At 36.7% G+C, this 19,243-nt stretch overlaps 3 protein-coding genes across 3 annotated transcripts in view; 2 read left to right on the top strand and 1 right to left on the bottom strand.

The window, feature by feature from the left end:
* Positions 1 to 1,733: 1,733 nt before the first annotated feature.
* Positions 1,734 to 7,898, bottom strand: LOC144452956 (ileal sodium/bile acid cotransporter-like). Its single transcript, XM_078144192.1, has 3 exons — positions 7,448 to 7,898; positions 4,408 to 4,618; positions 1,734 to 3,739 (listed from the first exon to the last, which is right to left on the bottom strand). Exons 1-3 carry the CDS (start codon positions 7,867 to 7,869, stop codon positions 3,119 to 3,121), a joined length of 1,254 nt encoding a protein of 417 aa, XP_078000318.1. The 5' UTR covers positions 7,870 to 7,898; the 3' UTR covers positions 1,734 to 3,118.
* A 3,044-nt stretch (positions 7,899 to 10,942) lies between these two features.
* On the top strand, positions 10,943 to 11,863 carry LOC144452712 (galactosylceramide sulfotransferase-like). Its single transcript, XM_078143856.1, has one exon. The coding sequence runs from the start codon at positions 10,943 to 10,945 to the stop codon at positions 11,861 to 11,863; it is 921 nt and encodes a 306-aa protein (XP_077999982.1).
* A 2,013-nt stretch (positions 11,864 to 13,876) lies between these two features.
* LOC144452711 (ADP-ribosyl cyclase/cyclic ADP-ribose hydrolase-like) overlaps positions 13,877 to 19,243 on the top strand; it is a 6,239-nt gene continuing 872 nt past the window's right edge. The window contains exons 1-6 of the mRNA XM_078143855.1: positions 13,877 to 14,049; positions 15,148 to 15,277; positions 15,992 to 16,225; positions 16,740 to 16,819; positions 17,453 to 17,539; positions 18,371 to 18,560. Coding sequence (XP_077999981.1) covers positions 13,877 to 14,049; positions 15,148 to 15,277; positions 15,992 to 16,225; positions 16,740 to 16,819; positions 17,453 to 17,539; positions 18,371 to 18,560 — 894 coding nt within the window. The remainder of the gene's footprint in view (positions 14,050 to 15,147; positions 15,278 to 15,991; positions 16,226 to 16,739; positions 16,820 to 17,452; positions 17,540 to 18,370; positions 18,561 to 19,243) is intronic.

The raw sequence follows: 19,243 nt of genomic DNA, 5'->3' as shown, positions 1-19,243 counted from the left end.
TCATTCAAGTTTGTTTGCCAAAAGTGAGTACTGTGCAATCATTTCATAATTTAAAGATTGTCATCGAAAGGTCTACGGCGTCAGAGGTCAGAGGTCATTAACCGAAATTATGATGACAAAAGTAATCTGAAATATCCGAACAGGGTAGCGACTGACAGAAAGTTGATGACATACTCTAATGAAAAGAATACGACTTTTCAGGTAGAAAATGTAGAACAGTGGTGATATCAAATTCTAGCTGGCACCTGAATTTGCTCGTTGGTCCAAAATTATAAAATTTTGTTTGATGAAAAATTTGGTTTACGAGTGTATCAGCCCATGATTGTATTTCACTAATACATCCATGGTCTGCCATAGTATCACAATTTTGCTATGCGCATTAGTTGTCAACCCATTTTTGAGAAAGTACAAATCAACATATATACATCATAGCAAAACCATTCGCAAAACTGTCGATCACTACCCCTAGGGGTTAAGCAAGGCGTTGTTTACTAGTATGACAAAAAAATCAAAACTTTGTGTGCTGCGAGTATTTTATACTGTGGCCTAATTTCCCCAAGAATATTTTTCTTCTAATTTGCATTTGTTTGACTGCTCGCTTCTTGTCTATACATGGAACCCTATTGAAAATGTTTTATGTGTTTCTACATTGTTGATGTGTGTCTAACCCTACAAATAACAAGAAGGCTGTGTAAGATCGCCAAATATTTTTGTGAAAGTTAACTTTTATACAACATTGGATAACTGATTATGCAAATGCATGCATATAGTACTAAAAGTGTGCACATATTTCGAGAAAAAATGTAGGTTTCAAAACAAGACAAAATCTACATCTAAGCAGAATAGCACAACTTGATTTCTTTCATGGGCGGCAAATAAAACATTTTTGTTGTCAAAATATAACTTTTTCATATATTTAAAATTTATTTGTTTTTGTGAGCTAATTTTGGGATATCTTATATGGTATCACTTTGTTCAGTTATCACAAAGTTTTCGAACTATAACATTTTAAATAATGTAAGTATTTCCTGAATTCAATAAATAAACAATACTATGAAGAAAGTACTGAAGTACTTCACATTACATCAAAAATTATACTTACAAGAAAAATCTGAAAAAAAGTTCAAAGTCATGGTTGTCAGGAAAAAGTTTTCAATCATGATTTTATGTACTATAATAATAGATAGGGAAAAGTGTATTTTATGCAAATAAGGCTTATTAATATGCAAATGTATGGAGAACTAGCTCATACTAGTTTGGTCGTCGAGAATGATACACTGATTCAACAATACAGGATTGTCAAACCAGATTGCCAAGTCTCTGGGCTAAACCAGCACACACACAAAATGATAGCTATAAATTCCATCAAATTAAAGATTTTTACCTAAACTTGTCGAGTACTTTGGCATTGTATATAAGTTTTTAATATTAAACAAAGCTACAGTACCTTTATATAAGATTTGATTTAAAACTATTATTTTAATTAATTGAATGACAAATACATGCCTTAAAATCAGCTATCAAATTATTTCAGTTTTGTTTATGTTGAAATTAGTTTTTTTTTTCATTTAGTCAAAAATTTCAGAATTTGTGCGTGTTTTTTCTTTTGAAAAGGGAGATGATATGATATGCAATTTCCTGTTTCAATGCTAAAATTGGGAGAATGGGTTCAGTATGAAAACTGTCTATACACAGTCTCCCCCCCCCCCACCCAATCATGTATCAAAGTATGACATTTAGATATATTCCCACATATTTTTCGTTGTTCAGCCAAGAAAATACGAGTGACCTAAGGGGGCTTTGTCACTATGAGTGACCTAAGGGGGCTTTGTCATCACTCGCCTAGTGACTCATAGTGACAAGAACTTTCCAGCTGACTGAAGAAAAATATTGGGGAATAATATATTTATACCAGCAGTCGTAATATCAAAGAACAATCAGGGAAAGTAATGGCAATTTTGAATGTTTGACTCATATTTTGAACATAGCAAAACCAGTGACATAGACACACGTTATTGTGACATAGACGTGCATTATGGTGACATAGAATGACCAGGGTATATATTCCATTCTTTTTGTTTGAGTTGGCTCGTGTATGGTATAATACCTATGGTCAGTACAAATTAAACTACACCAAAAACAAGATTTTTAAAACTTACATCTGAACTTTGGAATATACCACTGAATGCTAGTTATATATTCTGTACTCAATGAGGTGAAGTACATATAAATTGTACTTCCACACTAAATTTCAAAGTGAAATTACTGACTTAAATATAATATTAGACAAAGCTAGGACTGTTACTACTCCAGTACATATTTATTTTTGAAAATGGTAAATACTGGCAAGTTATGTGTACATGTCATTGTGTCAGGGGATAAGTTTTAGGGTTACTCAGTGATTTAAAACTCTACAAGTACTTTTGTACAATATTCCCTCCTTACTCTTTAAACATGACACTAATCAGTTATGGGATCAATCATGGTACTAGAAGTAAAGATGTCACTAGAAGATTTGTGTTGCTACTGAGAGATAAAACCAGAAAGTCTAAAAAAGCAACTGCCTCTTTCTGAAGAAAGTTCAAAACTATTAAAGTGAATTCACTTCAGCAAAGAACATAGTTTTAATGATTGTATGTTCATATGTATTGAGTATAGCTGTGGTCATATACTGGTATTACTGGAGTAGCTGCTTCTTTAAATATTTATATTTCAACAGCTGACATTCTCCAGTAATTTGACTCTCAAAGTTAATAAAACCATTGCACAAAAGCACACAAATAAGGCTTAGAGGGGATCCTAAATGTTAAGTTTATATTCTATATGTTAAGTCTGTATTCTATGGTTCGTGGTCTGAGGATGTTGTTAGGAATGTTAGTTAGGGCAGTATAGGATAACTATAGTTTATGAAGATTTGTTAACAGTAAATAAAGTGTTGTAAAAAAAAATAGAAAATATTGACAGATGTACATCCACCAAAAAACTATACAATCTTAAACTCAATTATAAATAGAAATTGTGCAATATTTCTGCATGGCATTACAAGTCCTTTGACTGTAAAAGCTAGACTGAAAGATTCAAAAATCTTCCAATCTCAAAGTCTGTTTTTGACAACATATTATACTCTTGATTCACTAAGATCACTAGCATTTGACATGTAGTTTTCAGGATCATTCTCCTCTTTTGATTGGTCCAGCTTACAGTTTGATTTTATGTCACCGTTTGATATAGTTTTAGTCCCATTCATCATGGGTTGCTTAGTTGCCGCATCATCATCTGCATCCTCCTCCTCCAGACTCACATCAGCAGCAGCTTCTACCCTTTTCTTTTTCTCTTCAGGAGTTTCCCGCCTTACTAGCCTGATTTCCAACCTGTAGTTACTCCAAATCCTTCTGTAAAAGACAGCTAATGGGACCATAACGAGAACAAAGAGTGATTGCACCAGTGTGTAGACTGCTGGGAAAACCTTCACCATTGGACCTGCATCACGGAATGATAATGCCATAACGGTCAAAGCAACAGCAACATTCTGCATCCCAGTTTCTATGCCAACGGTACGACATCGACGAGTGTCCATCTTACATAAACGAGCAAAAAGATAACTGAGCCCATAGCCTGCAAGAGGAAGCATGAATGCAGCAGCCCACAGTCGCCATGGAGCTCTATATGGAGCAGTTGTCACCAAACCCTGGAGTGTAAGACTAATAATGATTCCAATCATCCCAAGTATGCCACCAACCTGTGAAGAACAAAATCGAAGTATAGGTAAACTTTCAAGTTAGCTAAATTAAAGACAATAATATCATCAATTGATGCTGCTTGTCTGAATTTCAATTAAAACCATGTGATCTGTAAAATACATTTGACCCTCTTCAGGTTAAGTTCTTCTAAAAGAGAAAGTCTTAGATACATTAGGCCTAAAAAATAAAAGTTTGGTTCCGGTTACCCAACCCCGCAGTTTTTCGCTACCGACCCTAAACTTTTCTTTACGTATTCTAGAAAAAAGTAATAAAATCATAAAAATTGTGAAGTCTCATGAGAAATAGTGGATGTGGAAACTGGCATCAACTTAAAAAGACAATATAAAACTGTTCTTCCAATCTGTAATGGCCGTACATCTGATAGGAAGAAATAAATTATACAGAGACCATTTGGAAAACAATGGAAAACCTGAACTAGACACTCACACAGGAAAAAATATATAATAAAAAAAATCTACCTATCCCACCTATTCTAAAATTGAGTGTAATCGGAACCACGCAATTTTTAATTAGGCCTTATGGGATGTAATCTGATTATTGTTGCCATATTCTCACCATTTTATCTTAATTTGTAAAGGGTGTAAATTAATCTGGGTATATTCTTATACAAAGTCTTGAATGAATATTTGAGGAATCTTCAACTTACACGGCTGACAATGCCAGCTTTCTTCTCCCATCTGTACCGGATGAGCATCCCAACAACCACTGGAAGTAAGATGCACACCAGAGCAATGATGATGTCCATATAAGGAATGGCGGGGATTCCCTCATGCTGAACCCAACTTCTACTATACAGGAATAGACACAATGGCATCATACCAAAGGCCAGGAAAGTTGAACTGGTTGTCATGCAGATACTGTGGAGAAAATAAATAACAAGTGAGGTACTTGTTAAACTTTCAGACGTACATTGTAAGGTTTTGATTATATCTAAGTGATTTTAACTATAAGTATAACGTAAAAATTACACGTTTGACGTTCATTTCAATCAGCTTGTCTGAAACACACGACAGCTAGAAACATATATATGAAGCATTGACGTCAGTGTGGAACGTTATTTTAAACAGCGCCATCATAGTCAATTCTTTCAAGGATGTTTACTTTCGTTTCTAAATACAAGTACTGTCGGTTGTTGCTGCTGCAATATAAGGGACAATCGCACCCGGCGATCGCATAAGGTCACACAAGTTCAATAAGAGAACTTCGTTCATTTAGGGAGGGGGGTGTCTGGAGTCAATGCGATTGCTTAAATTCATTTTCACACTTCTAACCAAATTTCGAAAACTTTCACGCCTTCAATGATAACATGTACAGATTCTAAATTCTATATAATTTACTACTGAGATTCCAATGTACACGCGAAATACATCGCTAGGTTTCCGGTAGTATTTTGACGTATTTCGAAATTTGGTTAGAAGCGCGAAAATGAAGTTCAGCAATCGCATTGACGCCAGACCGCCCCCCCCCCCCTTAAGGGGAACGAAGTTCGCTCATGTATTGAGCTTGTGTAACATTGTGCGATCGTCCCTATAAGCGCGGCTAGGCTTTGTTTCTGACACATAAATACAGTATGTCTTTACAGTCTGTAATCATTACGTAAGGTAATTGTCCAAAACACACACACAAGACACATTGACAGGGCTCTGGTAAGTTGACGTAGGACGCCGGACTAGTTAAAATACATTATAGACTCTATATAGCTTACATTACAACGAATTTAATATTCTGAGCACTGGTGGTGAAGTGGACTATGATTGATGTAGAATATCTCTGGGGCGATTTCAATGGCTCAAGGTAGGATAAATATCTAAATTCTTTTAGTTAGACCCCATACCCCCCCCCCCCCCGCCCCGTCTAAATTGACCAAAATTGACGTTTCTGACAGCAGTCAATTTCAAACAAGTAAGGACTTATGTAGTGTTATGAACAAAATTAAAACTCGTATGAAAAATAGTTCGTTTGACATACATTTATTATAGCGACAATTCCTCTATTTCTCAATTTGACTTTTTCAGAAATATCCCGCCACCCCCACTCCCCACCCCAAAAGTAACTAAAAAATTAGTTTTTTTATCGTACATGATTTTAGTACAGTGATTTTAGCTTTGCAACTACACTCACCTATTTTCAAGTATAGTGTCGAACGACGCGTTTAAGCATTAGTAATCAAAAACGCCCACTTTTCACTAGCAACGAAACAATTTATTTAAAAATGGGTCGTGTTGTCAATTCAGAAGTGGCACGAAATAAACGAAGTGTAACTTTGTACGACAGCAGTTCCTGTAACTAGCCTTCGTCATTTATTGCTTTAAATGTGTCGTCAACTTGAAAACGGCGCGGAGCACCAACGAACGGACGCGGACGTGTTGAGTACATGTCCCCGGGCCGGGTACATGTACCTCCATGAGTCTAGTATTCAACGGAATGCACAACCGTGGAATGTGGCCTCAATTAATAATTAACTTCTGCTTGCTTCCCAAACAGTACGTATGTAGGTCATTGATGATCTCAAAATTAAATTTCTTGGCAAAATTTATTCTCGAGAGAAAAAAAAAATTTCCGCGCTCAATAAAGTATCGTTACAAATTGACATAAATTATGAAAATTACCACGTCATACCGACGGCTACACGTGATGGAGAATACTTAGGAAAACTCCTATGTGTACGCTCTGACCTCAATCAGTGTTAACTTTTCCGTATTTCGGAAAATGCCCTTACTGTCAATTGGAAATGGGCAATTGGAAACAATAAAATAAACAGACGCGCTACACTCTAGCTTCACGTAGAAAAAATATATAATCTAAATTTAGGGAATAATTCTTCACTTCCCTCAGTTGTATGTTACAGTACCGAAAAGCGGTTCACTGTACGTTATGCTTCGAAGAGTTAGGTCGCTACATGTAAAATTAGGCCCTCGCATGTTTGAAAGTGAGTGTCGGTGTTTTTTGTAAACGTCGAAAAAGGCTGTCTTTATTTTTCATATATTTCCCCAATTACTGTAAATTCTGAGCAATGTCATGAGTATTTTATACTGGAGATAGCGGCTCCCTATGACATCATACAGTTGTATATATTGTGGCAGTGTAGCTAGGGCTGATCGCGTCATAACGGCAACAGTGCAGCACATGCACACTTAATTATTTCATTCATACAGTCTACGCTCCCTACGCTGTATAGCGTCACGTGCGGAATCTTCCATCACGGGAAACGGAATTCTCCACTCACGGTTTGGCTCGGGCCGGAGGAAGAGAAAATTTCCCAAAATGAAAAAAAAAATTGGCTAGGATTCATGAAAAGTTTGGAATTGTATTCATATTTGATACGGAAATACAATTTGGCTAAAACTGTAACGTTTTAATTTAGCTTTGATAATAGGGTAACTCACGTTCAATCGAAAGCAGTACGATCGGAAAATACCCAAACTATTGTTATGTAAATGAGACGTTTTCTTCTGAAAATACAAAAAAATCAATGGCCTTTTCTCAGATTTCAGGATACAACGTACTACATGTGTTGAAGTTGCATATTAACCGGATTGGAGGCAAAATCTGTCTTCAAAATCTCAAAAAGATAATTGTATTCCGCTGATGTGACGCTCTGACATTTAATAGGCAAATTTCCCACTCAGATTGAATGGGTCGAAAAATAAACAAGTGGGGATGTTTTTTTTTGTTCGTGTACCTACCTCAAAGATACGTCTCCTTGAACCCAGTACGTCAACATGTTTGATGCCATTCCCCCTGGACTGCAGGAAACGACAAGCATGCCGATAGCATAGGCAGGGTGAAGTCGTAGCATGTGGGCCAAGGTAAAGGAAAGTAATGGCAAAATCCCGTACTGGCAGAACGCACCGATCAACAGTCCCCATGGTCGCCGCAAATTATTCTTTACTTCTTTCAGCGTTATAGCACATCCCATTCCTACCATCATTGAAAACATTATTATTGTGAGTGTTATCTGGTTTGCTAGTCGAAGTTTCGCGACTCGTGGAGATACATACATCCACATTGGGTCTGCATCAGAGTCGTTCAAAGTCACGTTCATGGAAATGTTCGCAGCTAGGGTTTCGTCGTACATCGCAATCGTCGCTTCCGAATAGTTCGACATGATGTCAGAAATACCTGGTGATGTGAATTAATACAAAAACTCTCTCGTGTAAGAAGTCGATGAATAGTCTACGCTTCCAAGATGCTGTGATGTTACCCCTACGAGGTGTTCAGCGACAAGTGAAGTTACCGGTAATATCTCATGAATATTCTAATCGGAATCCCCAAATGTCAAACTAATTTGCATACGATGACGTATATAGTAGTACCCGGAGCTAATGAGATCATGCAAATCTGACTTGGGTCGGAGTTCCCAGGAAGGCGTGTTATAGGAAGTGTTGTCACTTGATTGACAGCTCTGTCTCGTCTTAATCAAGGACAACTAACGAACGGCTAGGATATACCGGATAGTATGTACACTGCAAAATCATAAACGGAAGCAATTTTTGTTCGAAAATAAACATAATTTCCGGTGATGATAAATCCAAATTTAGAACAAAATTTCTGAAGTGAACCAGAAAAAATACACAAATTAATAGACACACTGTTTTGTAAAATTGTAAAAAAATAGATAATGATTATCAAATTCATGGTGCTAAATTTGACGACTTGACTCAAGGGAACTACCGATCTGTTTAAGTAACACATCCGTACCATCATACTTGAACAGTACGTGAAATGATTGTAAATAAATACTTGAAATTTCCTAAATAAAAGCTAAATAAATATAAGTGTAATGTATTAATTCACCTGGTCTCTAGATTTATGTTATTATTCTAATAACACAGTCAATCATTGCTTACCTCTTCCCCGCTCTCCCTCCCCTATCTTCCCCTGTCTCTACCTGTCTCTATCTTTCTGTCTCTGTCTCTCACCTTCAGTTGTCTTTCTGTCTCTCACTCTGTCCCTGTCTCTGTGTCTGCCTGTCTCTGACAGACAGACAGACAGACAGACAGTCAGTCAGTCAGACAGACACAGACAGACAGACAGACAGACAGACAGACAGACAGACAGACAGACAGACAGACAGACAGACAGACAGACAGACAGACAGACAGACAGACAGACAGACAGAGGAAAAGAATGATAGAGATGGAATTTTGTTTGCCATCACATAACGTGTGATAACACGAAAAAGAACGATCAAGTGTTTCATTGTGGATGGGTTGACAACTTGGATAACAAGAGCGTGTGTGTATTCATAACGAGTTGTGATACAGACGCGGGATAGTAAAATAACTTGTAATTGGCAAACATCTAGTGTGAGATAACTACAGCCTGTATACTAATTGGTAGCTGGTACAAAATGTATCACGATACGTAGACGCCGACGTTGTATCTTAAAAAGACATATGGTAAACCCATTTATTGATATCAGATACAGTAAAAAAAAACTTAATCCCTGAAAACAAAGCAAAGTGGGTCAACAGAACTTAGGATGATGATTTTAAATGGGTCAACAGTTGGTCCTTTCCCACAAGAAGACCAGAAAATGAGTTGAAGTTAAATCTCAAATGCGTACTGCTAGGAGAACACTCTGAAAAATCACATGTATCTATATACTTCGATAATTCGATAATCCAATCATTATCCCAATAACTCGGTACGGATGAATGTTGATAGTACCTCATTTATTCACTTCCAACGCCACAGTAAAACTTAATATTATTAATTGTTAGTTGTCTAACTAAGTTTGTCTATACCTTGATTTCCAAAGTCATCTGCCGAAAACTAACCAATAATTTGTAGACGGTTATTCGAATCGTTATATGGAAACTTGGAGGAAGTTGCAAAGGTAAGTTAGTTTCATATATTATCTTGAAGTTTAAAGCTTCTGTATGTATACTAGTAATTTTCAAGATATTTCTAGAATTAAATTTCATGTTGAATTTCATTTCCTGTTTTATTCTGTACTGAGTTCTAATACACAGTGCCAATTGATCTTGTATTGGAGAATTGAAAAGAAACAGAGTGACGTCACGTCAACGTGTGTAGTAGAGCGTTGCATTCTCTCTCAGATCAGGTCAGCACGGTAGAATAAGAGCCGGTAGCGGGCAAATACAACCGGCCACTCCTCAATTTCTTGCCGGCCGCGTATATTTTTAGGGTTTCGAGATTGGTATGCAGACGATACATCTCGAAACCCGTGATTGCTGCCATGCAGCTATAGTTTGAATTTGTGTTTTAAAACTTCTTTGATTCAACTACCACACATCTATTGTTTGACAGATAAATCTCTTTCGTTGGAGTTACCGGGGTTTTAAATTTTTCAAGGACCAATATCTGCTACTTTTAAACACGTCTGTCAAGATCCCTAGACCGGTCGACGACTCCGTCTACATCCAACTGCCATGAATCAGGAAACGTCATGATACGCGGCTAAACATAAAACTAGGTTTTGAGTTTGGCCGGCAATATTGACAGATTAATCCTCTCTACCGGGGAGGTTTGGGGTGGTATTTGGGGGAGGGATGGGGTGGTATTTAATTTGGGGGAGGTTTGGGATGGTATTTGGGGGAGGGGCTGGGGTTGTATTTGTTAGTATAAAAAAGGCGAATAACTATACATGTTGAGCCTTACAGGATTCAATCGTGACGTCACCCAGTTTATAGTCTTCTGATGAACTGATTCTTTAAACTGTAACTGTAAAGGTTCATCGCATATTATCTATCACCATTTGCAGGTTGTGATAACAACAATGAAGAAATATCGATATCAGACATACGTTGCCATAGCAACGACTCTCCTGACACTCTCAGTGTATAATTTCTACTCGTGGCAGCAACTCAAATATGTCTACTCTAGATTTAGTCTCAGTTCGAGAAAAACTAAGTAAGTTTATTTAATTTTTGTACAGAAAATCTCCAATAATCTCAATATACGCATTTTGGGCAGATTATTTATCCTAGTACATTCATGCACGTGACATCCCAAAGTTTTCTGTTTTGTTTTTCAGATTTATGAAAGTAATCAATACAGAATCGATGTCACACAAGTGCAGTCCCCAAGAATATATTGTTTTTATCAAAACTTATAAAACTGGCAGTACCACATTGTCATCTATTATCAATCGCTATGGTTACCGCCGAAATCTGTCTTTCGTCTTGAATAATAAATTCAAACGCACTGGCCATATGCCGGACACCTTCATCGATGACGTCACGCCGAGCAAAATGTTCCTTCCACCAATAGGAGTCCGTCAAGGGGAGTATGCAAATTACAAATATGACATCGCTTCTGTTCATATGAAATACAATCATCTGGCTATAAACAGATTCATGAATCACAAACCTATCTATATTACCATACTAAGAGACCCGGTTGCACAAACGGGTTCAATGTTTTCATTTTTCAACTTTGGGGACGCACTTTCAAGATTCCAGCAGGGCAAACAGTTGAGTGGTGAAGATCTGCTAGACATGTTTTACAGATATCCAAATTATTACAGGAAATTCTTGCCTCATAAAGGTGATGATATCCGAAATAATCAATTTTACTATTTAGGTTTACGACCAGAACACATGGAAAACAAAACTGTCGTCAAAAAGACAATTAGAAAGTTGGATAAAGAGTTTAATCTTGTTTTATTAACCGAATATTTTGACGAATCACTTGTGCTATTGAAGAAATTACTATGTTGGGATGTTGCTGACGTAGTATACCTCCCTAAGAATGTCGGCAAAACCATACATGAAACAACAAGTAATTTGCAGACTCATATTCGTCGATGGAATCTGTCTGCTGATTTGGAGCAACGTATTCGAAAATGGAATAGTGCCGATGTTGCCCTCTACGACCATTTTCGAGATGTTTTGTTTCGGAAAATTAAGGAATATGGAAAAATCAAATTTTCTGAGGACTTGAAAGCACTACAAATAAAAAATGAGGGTGTATTCAAGAACTGTGTGAATGGCACGAATGAAACGAAAAGAAGTATGGAATTTACAACATTTAGCAATTCGTCAACTTTTTGCACGCAGGTCTCAATGTATTACCGTGATATGTTTATTCAAATATGGAATCGACAAAGCGTCAAGGTGAATCAAATTTACTAGAATTGTAGAAATGTGTCGTAAACTTGATAACTTTGATGCTCTTCGAAATCAGAGAGAGAGAGAGAGAGAGAGAGAGAGAGAGAGAGAGAGAGAGAGAGAGAGAGAGAGAGAGAGAGAGAGAGAGAGAGAGAGAGAGAGAGAGAGAGAGAGAATCAACGCTAAATGCCGTAAATTTAATGACAGAAATTCAAGGACTACGGGACAATGCATCACTTTCAGTATATTATACACCTTTGTATATGCCGATCACAACACACTTAGTCTAAAAGTAGCCATTAACAATGCCATGTCTTTACACAGCTATTTCGATGAGCTTAATGACCCAAACGTTATGGATGTTATTTGCATCTAGTCAAGACATCTTTGTCACTGCAGACACTACTGAGAGCGTAGTAACATTTCTAACCAACAATGTAGTAAAATGTGTCATTAACGAAGAACTTGAAAATTTAGTACATATTTACCAATAAACTAGCATATTTCCAAACCGATAATTGTTACAGTAGTAAAGAACATTGCATTTACCTTCAAACAACTAATGCAGTAAAAAGAAATACCGATAAAACACCAATGTTTCAATTTGGTGATGTCAGGATTGAGTTTGCATTGATTTTGTCTGGAAAGGTGTCCCATAACACCAGACATTTTCTATTGAAAACTTATATTAAGATTAACTAGTTGACTGAAATGGGGTGCCGAACGTCTGCTCTCTCTCTCTCTCTCTCTCTCTCTCTCTCTCTCTCTCTCTCTCTCTCTCTCTCTCTCTCTCTCTCTCTCTCTCTCTCTCTCTCTCTCTCTCTCTCTCTCTCTCTCTCTCTCTCTCTCTCTCTCTCTCTCTCTCTCTCTCTCTCTCTCTCTCTCTCTCTCTCTCTCTCTCTCTCTCTCTCTCTCTCTCTGATTTCTTTTGATCACATTTCGCCCGCCTCTTATATTTTGCGGATTCGCGCCCTCTCTGGCAACAAAAGCAAGTGTCTGGACTGTCGACTTGATCATCTACAGTCATGACGAGGCAACGATGCTTATTCAAGAGTATTTCTATCATGATGTTATTATTTATACATTATTTAAAGGTGTACTGACAACATGTCAATTGTGTAGAGAAGCTGGGAAAGGGCTTGTTACACGAATCCAATGAAAGGAAGAGAGGCAGAGAAACTATTTTTTAATCGACCGACCCAGATTCCACAGTTAAAGTAAAACGTAAGAGATAAATCCAGCTTGTGATGTTTGACTAACGAATTACGTAATATTGCGTGAATGTGAGAACGGTCGTTGCGTTGTGTGCGTACGTCTACGTCTCAGCCCACTCTAGAGAATTCTCTATAGTGGCCTAAGTCTACATGAAGTATCTTAAGACACAGGGCATTAATAGATGTCACTGTACTTCTACCTTGACCTGACCTTGGAAAATGTCATTTTTGGTTTGGGGTAAATGACATTGTAGCTTGGTTGGGTATGGCTCGTGCAGCTTCATTGTCACTTGGACAATACTTCTACCTCCCAGTTTGAAAATATCACGTGAAGATTGACAGTAGAACGCATATGAATTTCCACTGTGCTGGTTTAGGCCATTCATCTTGTTGTCCATACATCTTTGATGCGCTCATTGACACTCAAACTTACAGACCGGACTGTGTATCTACCTTTCAATATTCGATTCAACTATCATCATAACTACTGACCTCGAAGCAGGAGGCCTGACGCACATTGCAAAGGTCGAGAAACAATGATGAAATATTCTGTAAGTATAACACTTCGCCAAAACGCTGTCATCGCATAATACTGTAAAGGTGGCGTGGTTGCACTTGGGGAAAAGACAAATTAACTGCTTGAAAAGACGTATATACAACAACCGTTGTGGCATGGTGCCTTCCACTTCCCTCTCCTTCCAAATTTGAGTTAAACGGATTGTGTTAAATACACTGTCTAGGAAATTTAATTGACATATTTATTTGAGTGTGAGCGACCAGCCGTAGACCAGCTGCAGTGCACTAGTACTCTGAATAAACCGGTATGTTTCGACTCTTCTTGTATACATCGATCGTGTGCGTTCTGGAACTGGGCCTTGGCTGTGCAACATTCTCTGGACCGGGAACACCTCTTGAATTTCGAGAACTCTTTATCGGGAGATGTATTGATTTCACAAGCGGTGGTGTTAATCCAAATCTCGATTTGGAACAATTGCGGTATGTAGACCATTTTGTTTTTCGTAATTCGTAGTTCGTAAAACCTTTACATAAAGTCCGTAAAACTCATTCTCGCAAACCAGAGTTATTATTTCTACCACTACATTTCGAAAGAGTATGGTAAATAACACTTCAATAACTGCAAGTTGTGAATGGAATTAAGATATTATCTCGAGTGAACTCGCTTGAATCAGCCAACCGTGGCCTTTGACCTATTGAGATAATCCACGTTGTAACCTACTTCAGTACTTGCTTCACGATTGTATCGGACGCCCGGTCTGACGCAATCTGATTAAAATCCGATGACAGTAGATGTCGGCTAATCGTTCATATTGCTATTTTATCTTCGTTATTTTGCCTGAATTGACCTTCTTGGTACATGTTTACGTTTTATCCTGATCGTAGAGGAGGCGATCAGACTAAAAAATGTTTTTAATCAGATTGGATCCTATACAGTATCGTTACGTACCTCACTGGACTTTTGGGAGACAAGTGTTTATAGTAGTATAAATCAAGATTATTTATCTTTTTATTTACCATGGACTTTGGACTTCTACTTAGTTGACTTTGATATCTGGCTTGACAATTTCGTACGTTTCGTATAATCTAATGCAAGTATTAATGAAGTATAGTCTAAGGGGAAGTAAATAGTAGGGTCACAGGTTAGGGCTGAGATGGCTTTGCAACACATGTTCAACAGTGTTATGGCAAAGTGTCCGTATATGTACGTATAGGTGTGTGTGTGTGTGTGTGTGTGTGTGTGTGTGTGTGTGTGTGTGTGTGCGTGCGTGTGCGTGCGTGCGTGCGTACGTACGTACGTGCATGCGTACGTGCGTATGTGTGTGTGTGTGAATGTATGTATGCATGTATTTATGTATGTATGTATGTATGTATGTATGTATGTATGTATGTATGTATGTATGTATGTATGTATGTATTAATAGTACACTAGAATATTTTTTGAAAAACTTAAAAATATAAGTCTAGACCTTACATTATCACCATTGATACATAATGATTTTTAGCCACGATTCATTGAAAATCTGTTAATTCAAATACCTACCCAAAAATCTTGAAATTACTTTTTGATAATTACAGAGATAAGAATTGCACCAAGTTATGGGAACTGTTATTCTCAGCATTTGCTTACCGAGAGCCTTGTGACGTCACAGTTCAAAATTACGAACCTTTTATGAAAGCAGCGGCACATGATTATCCAGCAAACACGGTAAGGAAGTGATTTTTATGAAAGAAATCTAATAAATACCATAATTATCTGTCTTTCATATTTAATTGTCTAGAGTTTTTAACTACAGCAGTCAGTTATGATATCAATATATATCAAAGTATGTATGTATGTATGTATGTATGTATGTATGTATGTATGTATGCATGTATGTATATATGTACATGTATGTATATATATATGTATGTATGTATGTATGTATGTATGTATGTATGTAATTGTATGTATGTATGTATGTATGTATGTATGTATTGACGAATTGAAGAGAGAACAGTTACTGTATCAAGTTAAAATAGCAAAAGAAAACGTGGTACAAAAAATACTTACTGTCACATTCTACAAGAACAGAATTAGCTACGAATCAAGAAGTAAAGATATAGGTAATCAAAAGCAGTATTTTTTTTTTAGTTAAGTGTAGGGTATATATATATATATTCTTATTTTCCCACTGTTTTCTTTGTTGAATTTGTATTTATTTTAAAACCAGAAATAAAGAGAGCAAATTAAATTTCAAACATTTACTAGCTATAATATGCGCATTTTTACAAATTCTGTATAAACATGGCGAATTTACTAATAACAAGATGCAGTTTACAGAATTATCTGTAGTTTTTATGCAATTGTTACTAATTTATCATTATCCAATTATCTCAAAATAGTTCCAATCGTGTTACATACATAAATTTATATTTCCAGGCATTGTTTTGGAGTGGATATGACGCACTTGATATAGTCATGGAGTATGGGTTCCGAGGAAATCGTCGCACATCGTTAGACCGTACCCTTATGGGTTATTCTATCGGTTTCATTCGTTTCTGTGGTTCCACAACCCATCCTTCCGGTATGGACTTCACAGCGTGTCCTACTGAGTGGGAATGTGGATCCAGCAGTGGTGCAGTTGATGCATTTTGGGCAATGGCATCAATATATGTAAGTGTTCCCCAAAAACTAGTAAAATTTGCAATGTATGATTTAATGCTGTTGTCACTTTTGTCATGTAATCATCATTTATAAAGAAAGAATTTACAAAATAATGAATTTGAAATGGTATCGTAATCCGTTTGACACAGACACAGACACAGGCACAGACACAGACACAGACACAGACACAGACACAGACACAGACACAGACACAGACACAGACACAGACACAGACACAGGTACCGATACAGACACAGACACAGACACAGACACAGACACAGACACAGACACAGACACAGGTACCGATACACATACAGATACAGATACAGATACAGATGCAGATACAGATACAGATACAGATACAGATACAGGTACAGGTACAGGTACAGATACAGATACAGATACAGATACAGATACAGATACAGATACAGGTACAGGTACAGGTACTGGTACAGGTACAGGTACATATACAAGATGCACATTTCTGAGTAATTGTTAATTAACATTACACTATTTACATTAGTTTGCAGAATATGCCAAAGGAGATATAAAAATCTTCTTGTATAGCAATCGACCCGGAGGTGCACTCCATTTTCAGAACAGGTAAGGCAGCATAATTAGCTAGGGGCAATGTATATTATACGATTCTGGTAATTCAAACACAAAACATCTTTCTTCCAATAGTTTACCAAGTGTACCATATCAAATGCAGCTATCGAAGATGATAACGATGCAAGCCATTCATCAAACATATATATACCCCAATATGATGTAAATCTAGCATATGATGTCACACATGCAGACAGACAGACAGACAGACAGACAGACAGACAGACAGACAGACAGACAGACAGACAGACAGACTTCATACTCATTATTACCTTGTTTGTTTTCTCTGTGGATTCAAACATTGATTTGTTCCAAGACAATAATATATCCATGATCAATATGCATTTATCTTACAGCAACTTGATGATTTCTGAAATGCCTATTTTATCGTCAGAGTATATATCTCATGTTGAAATCAGTTTAATAACACATATAGGAGAAACCTCTGGGTAAGTGTCAACTGTGTACGGATGTGCTTGTGTGCGTGTGTGTGTGTGTGTGTGTGTGTGTGTGTATGTATGTATGTATGTGTATGTATGCGTATGTGTGTGTGTGTGTGTGTGTGTGTGTGTGTGTGTGTGTGTGTGTATGTATATTCATGACTTATCACTAATTCTCTATTCCCAGAGACACATGTAGTACAGATTCAATTATCAAACTGAAACAAATCTTAACAGACAAGAAAATACCACACAGCTGTTCTGAAAATCCAAGGTATGTATCTGTATTAAATACTAAATGGGAATTGTGTACTAAGTTTTCACCTTATGAACTTAATATAGTTTGTTTGTTTGTTTGTTTGTTTGTTTGTTTGTTTGTTGGTTTGTTTGTTGGGTTTTTGTTTGTTTGTTTTTTTGTTGTTGTTGTTTGTCTTTTTTGTTGTTGTTTTTTGGGGGGTGGTGTTTGTTTGTTTTGTTTGTATTATTTTTTTGTTTTTTTTTGTTTTTTTTGTTGTTTTTTTATTTATTTATTTTTATTTTTTTATTTATTTATTTTTTTTTTGGGGGGGGGGTTAAATCAGCGTAGTTAAATTTGTTTGGTTTGATATGACATTTCTGTTAATGCTGCTTTAATACGAACGCTACTTATGTGCCTCGATTTGATCAGACCTTGGCTCACGCCCTATACTGTTCTTTTACCCGAGATGCAGGAACAGTGCAAATGCTTTCTGAAATATTCCGAGGTCAACGTCCTTTTCTGCAGATGTGACGAATTATTAATTCAGTTTAATATATATACTAGTAGCTATAGTTTGTAAGTTATGCCGTGACGTAGTGTCCATTAGCACTGTTAATTGTGGCCTTCCAATGTATCATCATAAACCACAGCCTCTTTTACGGCAAGACACGACCTCTTTTACGGCAAGACACAGCCTCTTTTACGGCACCGTCTAATTGCAGTGTCGTGGATCGCAGTGTCGCGGAAGAAATAACAACTCTAGTTTGCGAGAATGTTCCAATGCTACTCATTTGAAAACAGTTTTCGAGTTTGTACATTTTTTTCAATTCATTCTTTTTAATCGTTATGTATTATTCTGTGTTATAGAGACGTGCTTCTTATGCTGTGTATCGACCATGTTGAAGATGAACACTGCATTGATGTCCAAAACCACTCATTGAACGACACACTTTGTTCAAATCTTCCCTGGACAGTTATTATGCTACTCTTTGTGGTTGGCTTTGCTACTTTTTCATCTCAGGGACCTAAATCTGTCTTTATGGTGGTTGTCATGTGTGTAAGTGTTTTATTGTCAGTTCGTTTTTTCTTACAATTCTTGTTTCTGTAAAGCACACAGACGTCCCTGCATGTGTTTTATTTATTGTAACAGACAAAAAGCGGCTATTCAACATTTGCTTTAATGTCAATAACAACTTTTCAATGATGTCATGTTATTATAATTGGGAAAATAAGCAGAACATTTTTTGAAAACCATAGGTATTATCTTGTCAAATGGACTTTATGACATTTGATTTAATTTAGTTGTATCTTATTTTCTGGAGAAATTAATCATTTGTGTTAACATTTTATGAATATTGACCCAGGGCTATTCATATGAATTGAATTGAATGTAAACTACAGGGTATAGTAACTTTTAATTTCAACTTTTATTTCATTAAGTTTATATACGTCTTGTAACTGTATTTCGTAGAATTGTTATTAAGGTGTTAATAAAAAAATGTCTTCTTTTTAAACGTGCATGGGTCTCCGAAAATTCATTTTTTTAATGTATGAACCCGTAATCCAAAGAACGGCATCGTGTGATACAGCAAGCTTACCATAAGGGTGAGAAAACGTGTAGCATAGTTTGGGATAACATATTTTGGCCAAACTCGATAAACCAAAGATAACTAACACATATCTGTGGATAAACTAACATAATACACGTTACAAAATAGTAGTTGTATCTTTTAGTACAGG

Source organism: Glandiceps talaboti, chromosome 23, assembly GCF_964340395.1.
Source record: "Glandiceps talaboti chromosome 23, keGlaTala1.1, whole genome shotgun sequence".
In the NCBI taxonomy this organism is placed as follows: Eukaryota; Metazoa; Hemichordata; class Enteropneusta; family Spengelidae; genus Glandiceps; species Glandiceps talaboti.
Note: the sequence above shows the minus strand (reverse complement) of the source record. Positions and strands in the feature narration are given on the sequence as shown.

Excerpts from the sequence above, each read along its gene's own strand:
- LOC144452712 (XM_078143856.1), top strand. The coding sequence starts at position 10,943 with ATGCCGGACACCTTCATCGATGACGTCACGCCGAGCAAAATGTTCCTT.
- LOC144452956 (XM_078144192.1), bottom strand. The coding sequence starts at position 7,869 with ATGTCGAACTATTCGGAAGCGACGATTGCGATGTACGACGAAACCCTA. Across the intron at positions 4,619-7,447 it reads CAAGGAGACGTATCTTTGAG|TATCTGCATGACAACCAGTT; the intron begins GTAGGTACACGA and ends TTTTCTCCACAG. Across the intron at positions 3,740-4,407 it reads AAGCTGGCATTGTCAGCCGT|GTTGGTGGCATACTTGGGAT; the intron begins GTAAGTTGAAGA and ends TGTTCTTCACAG.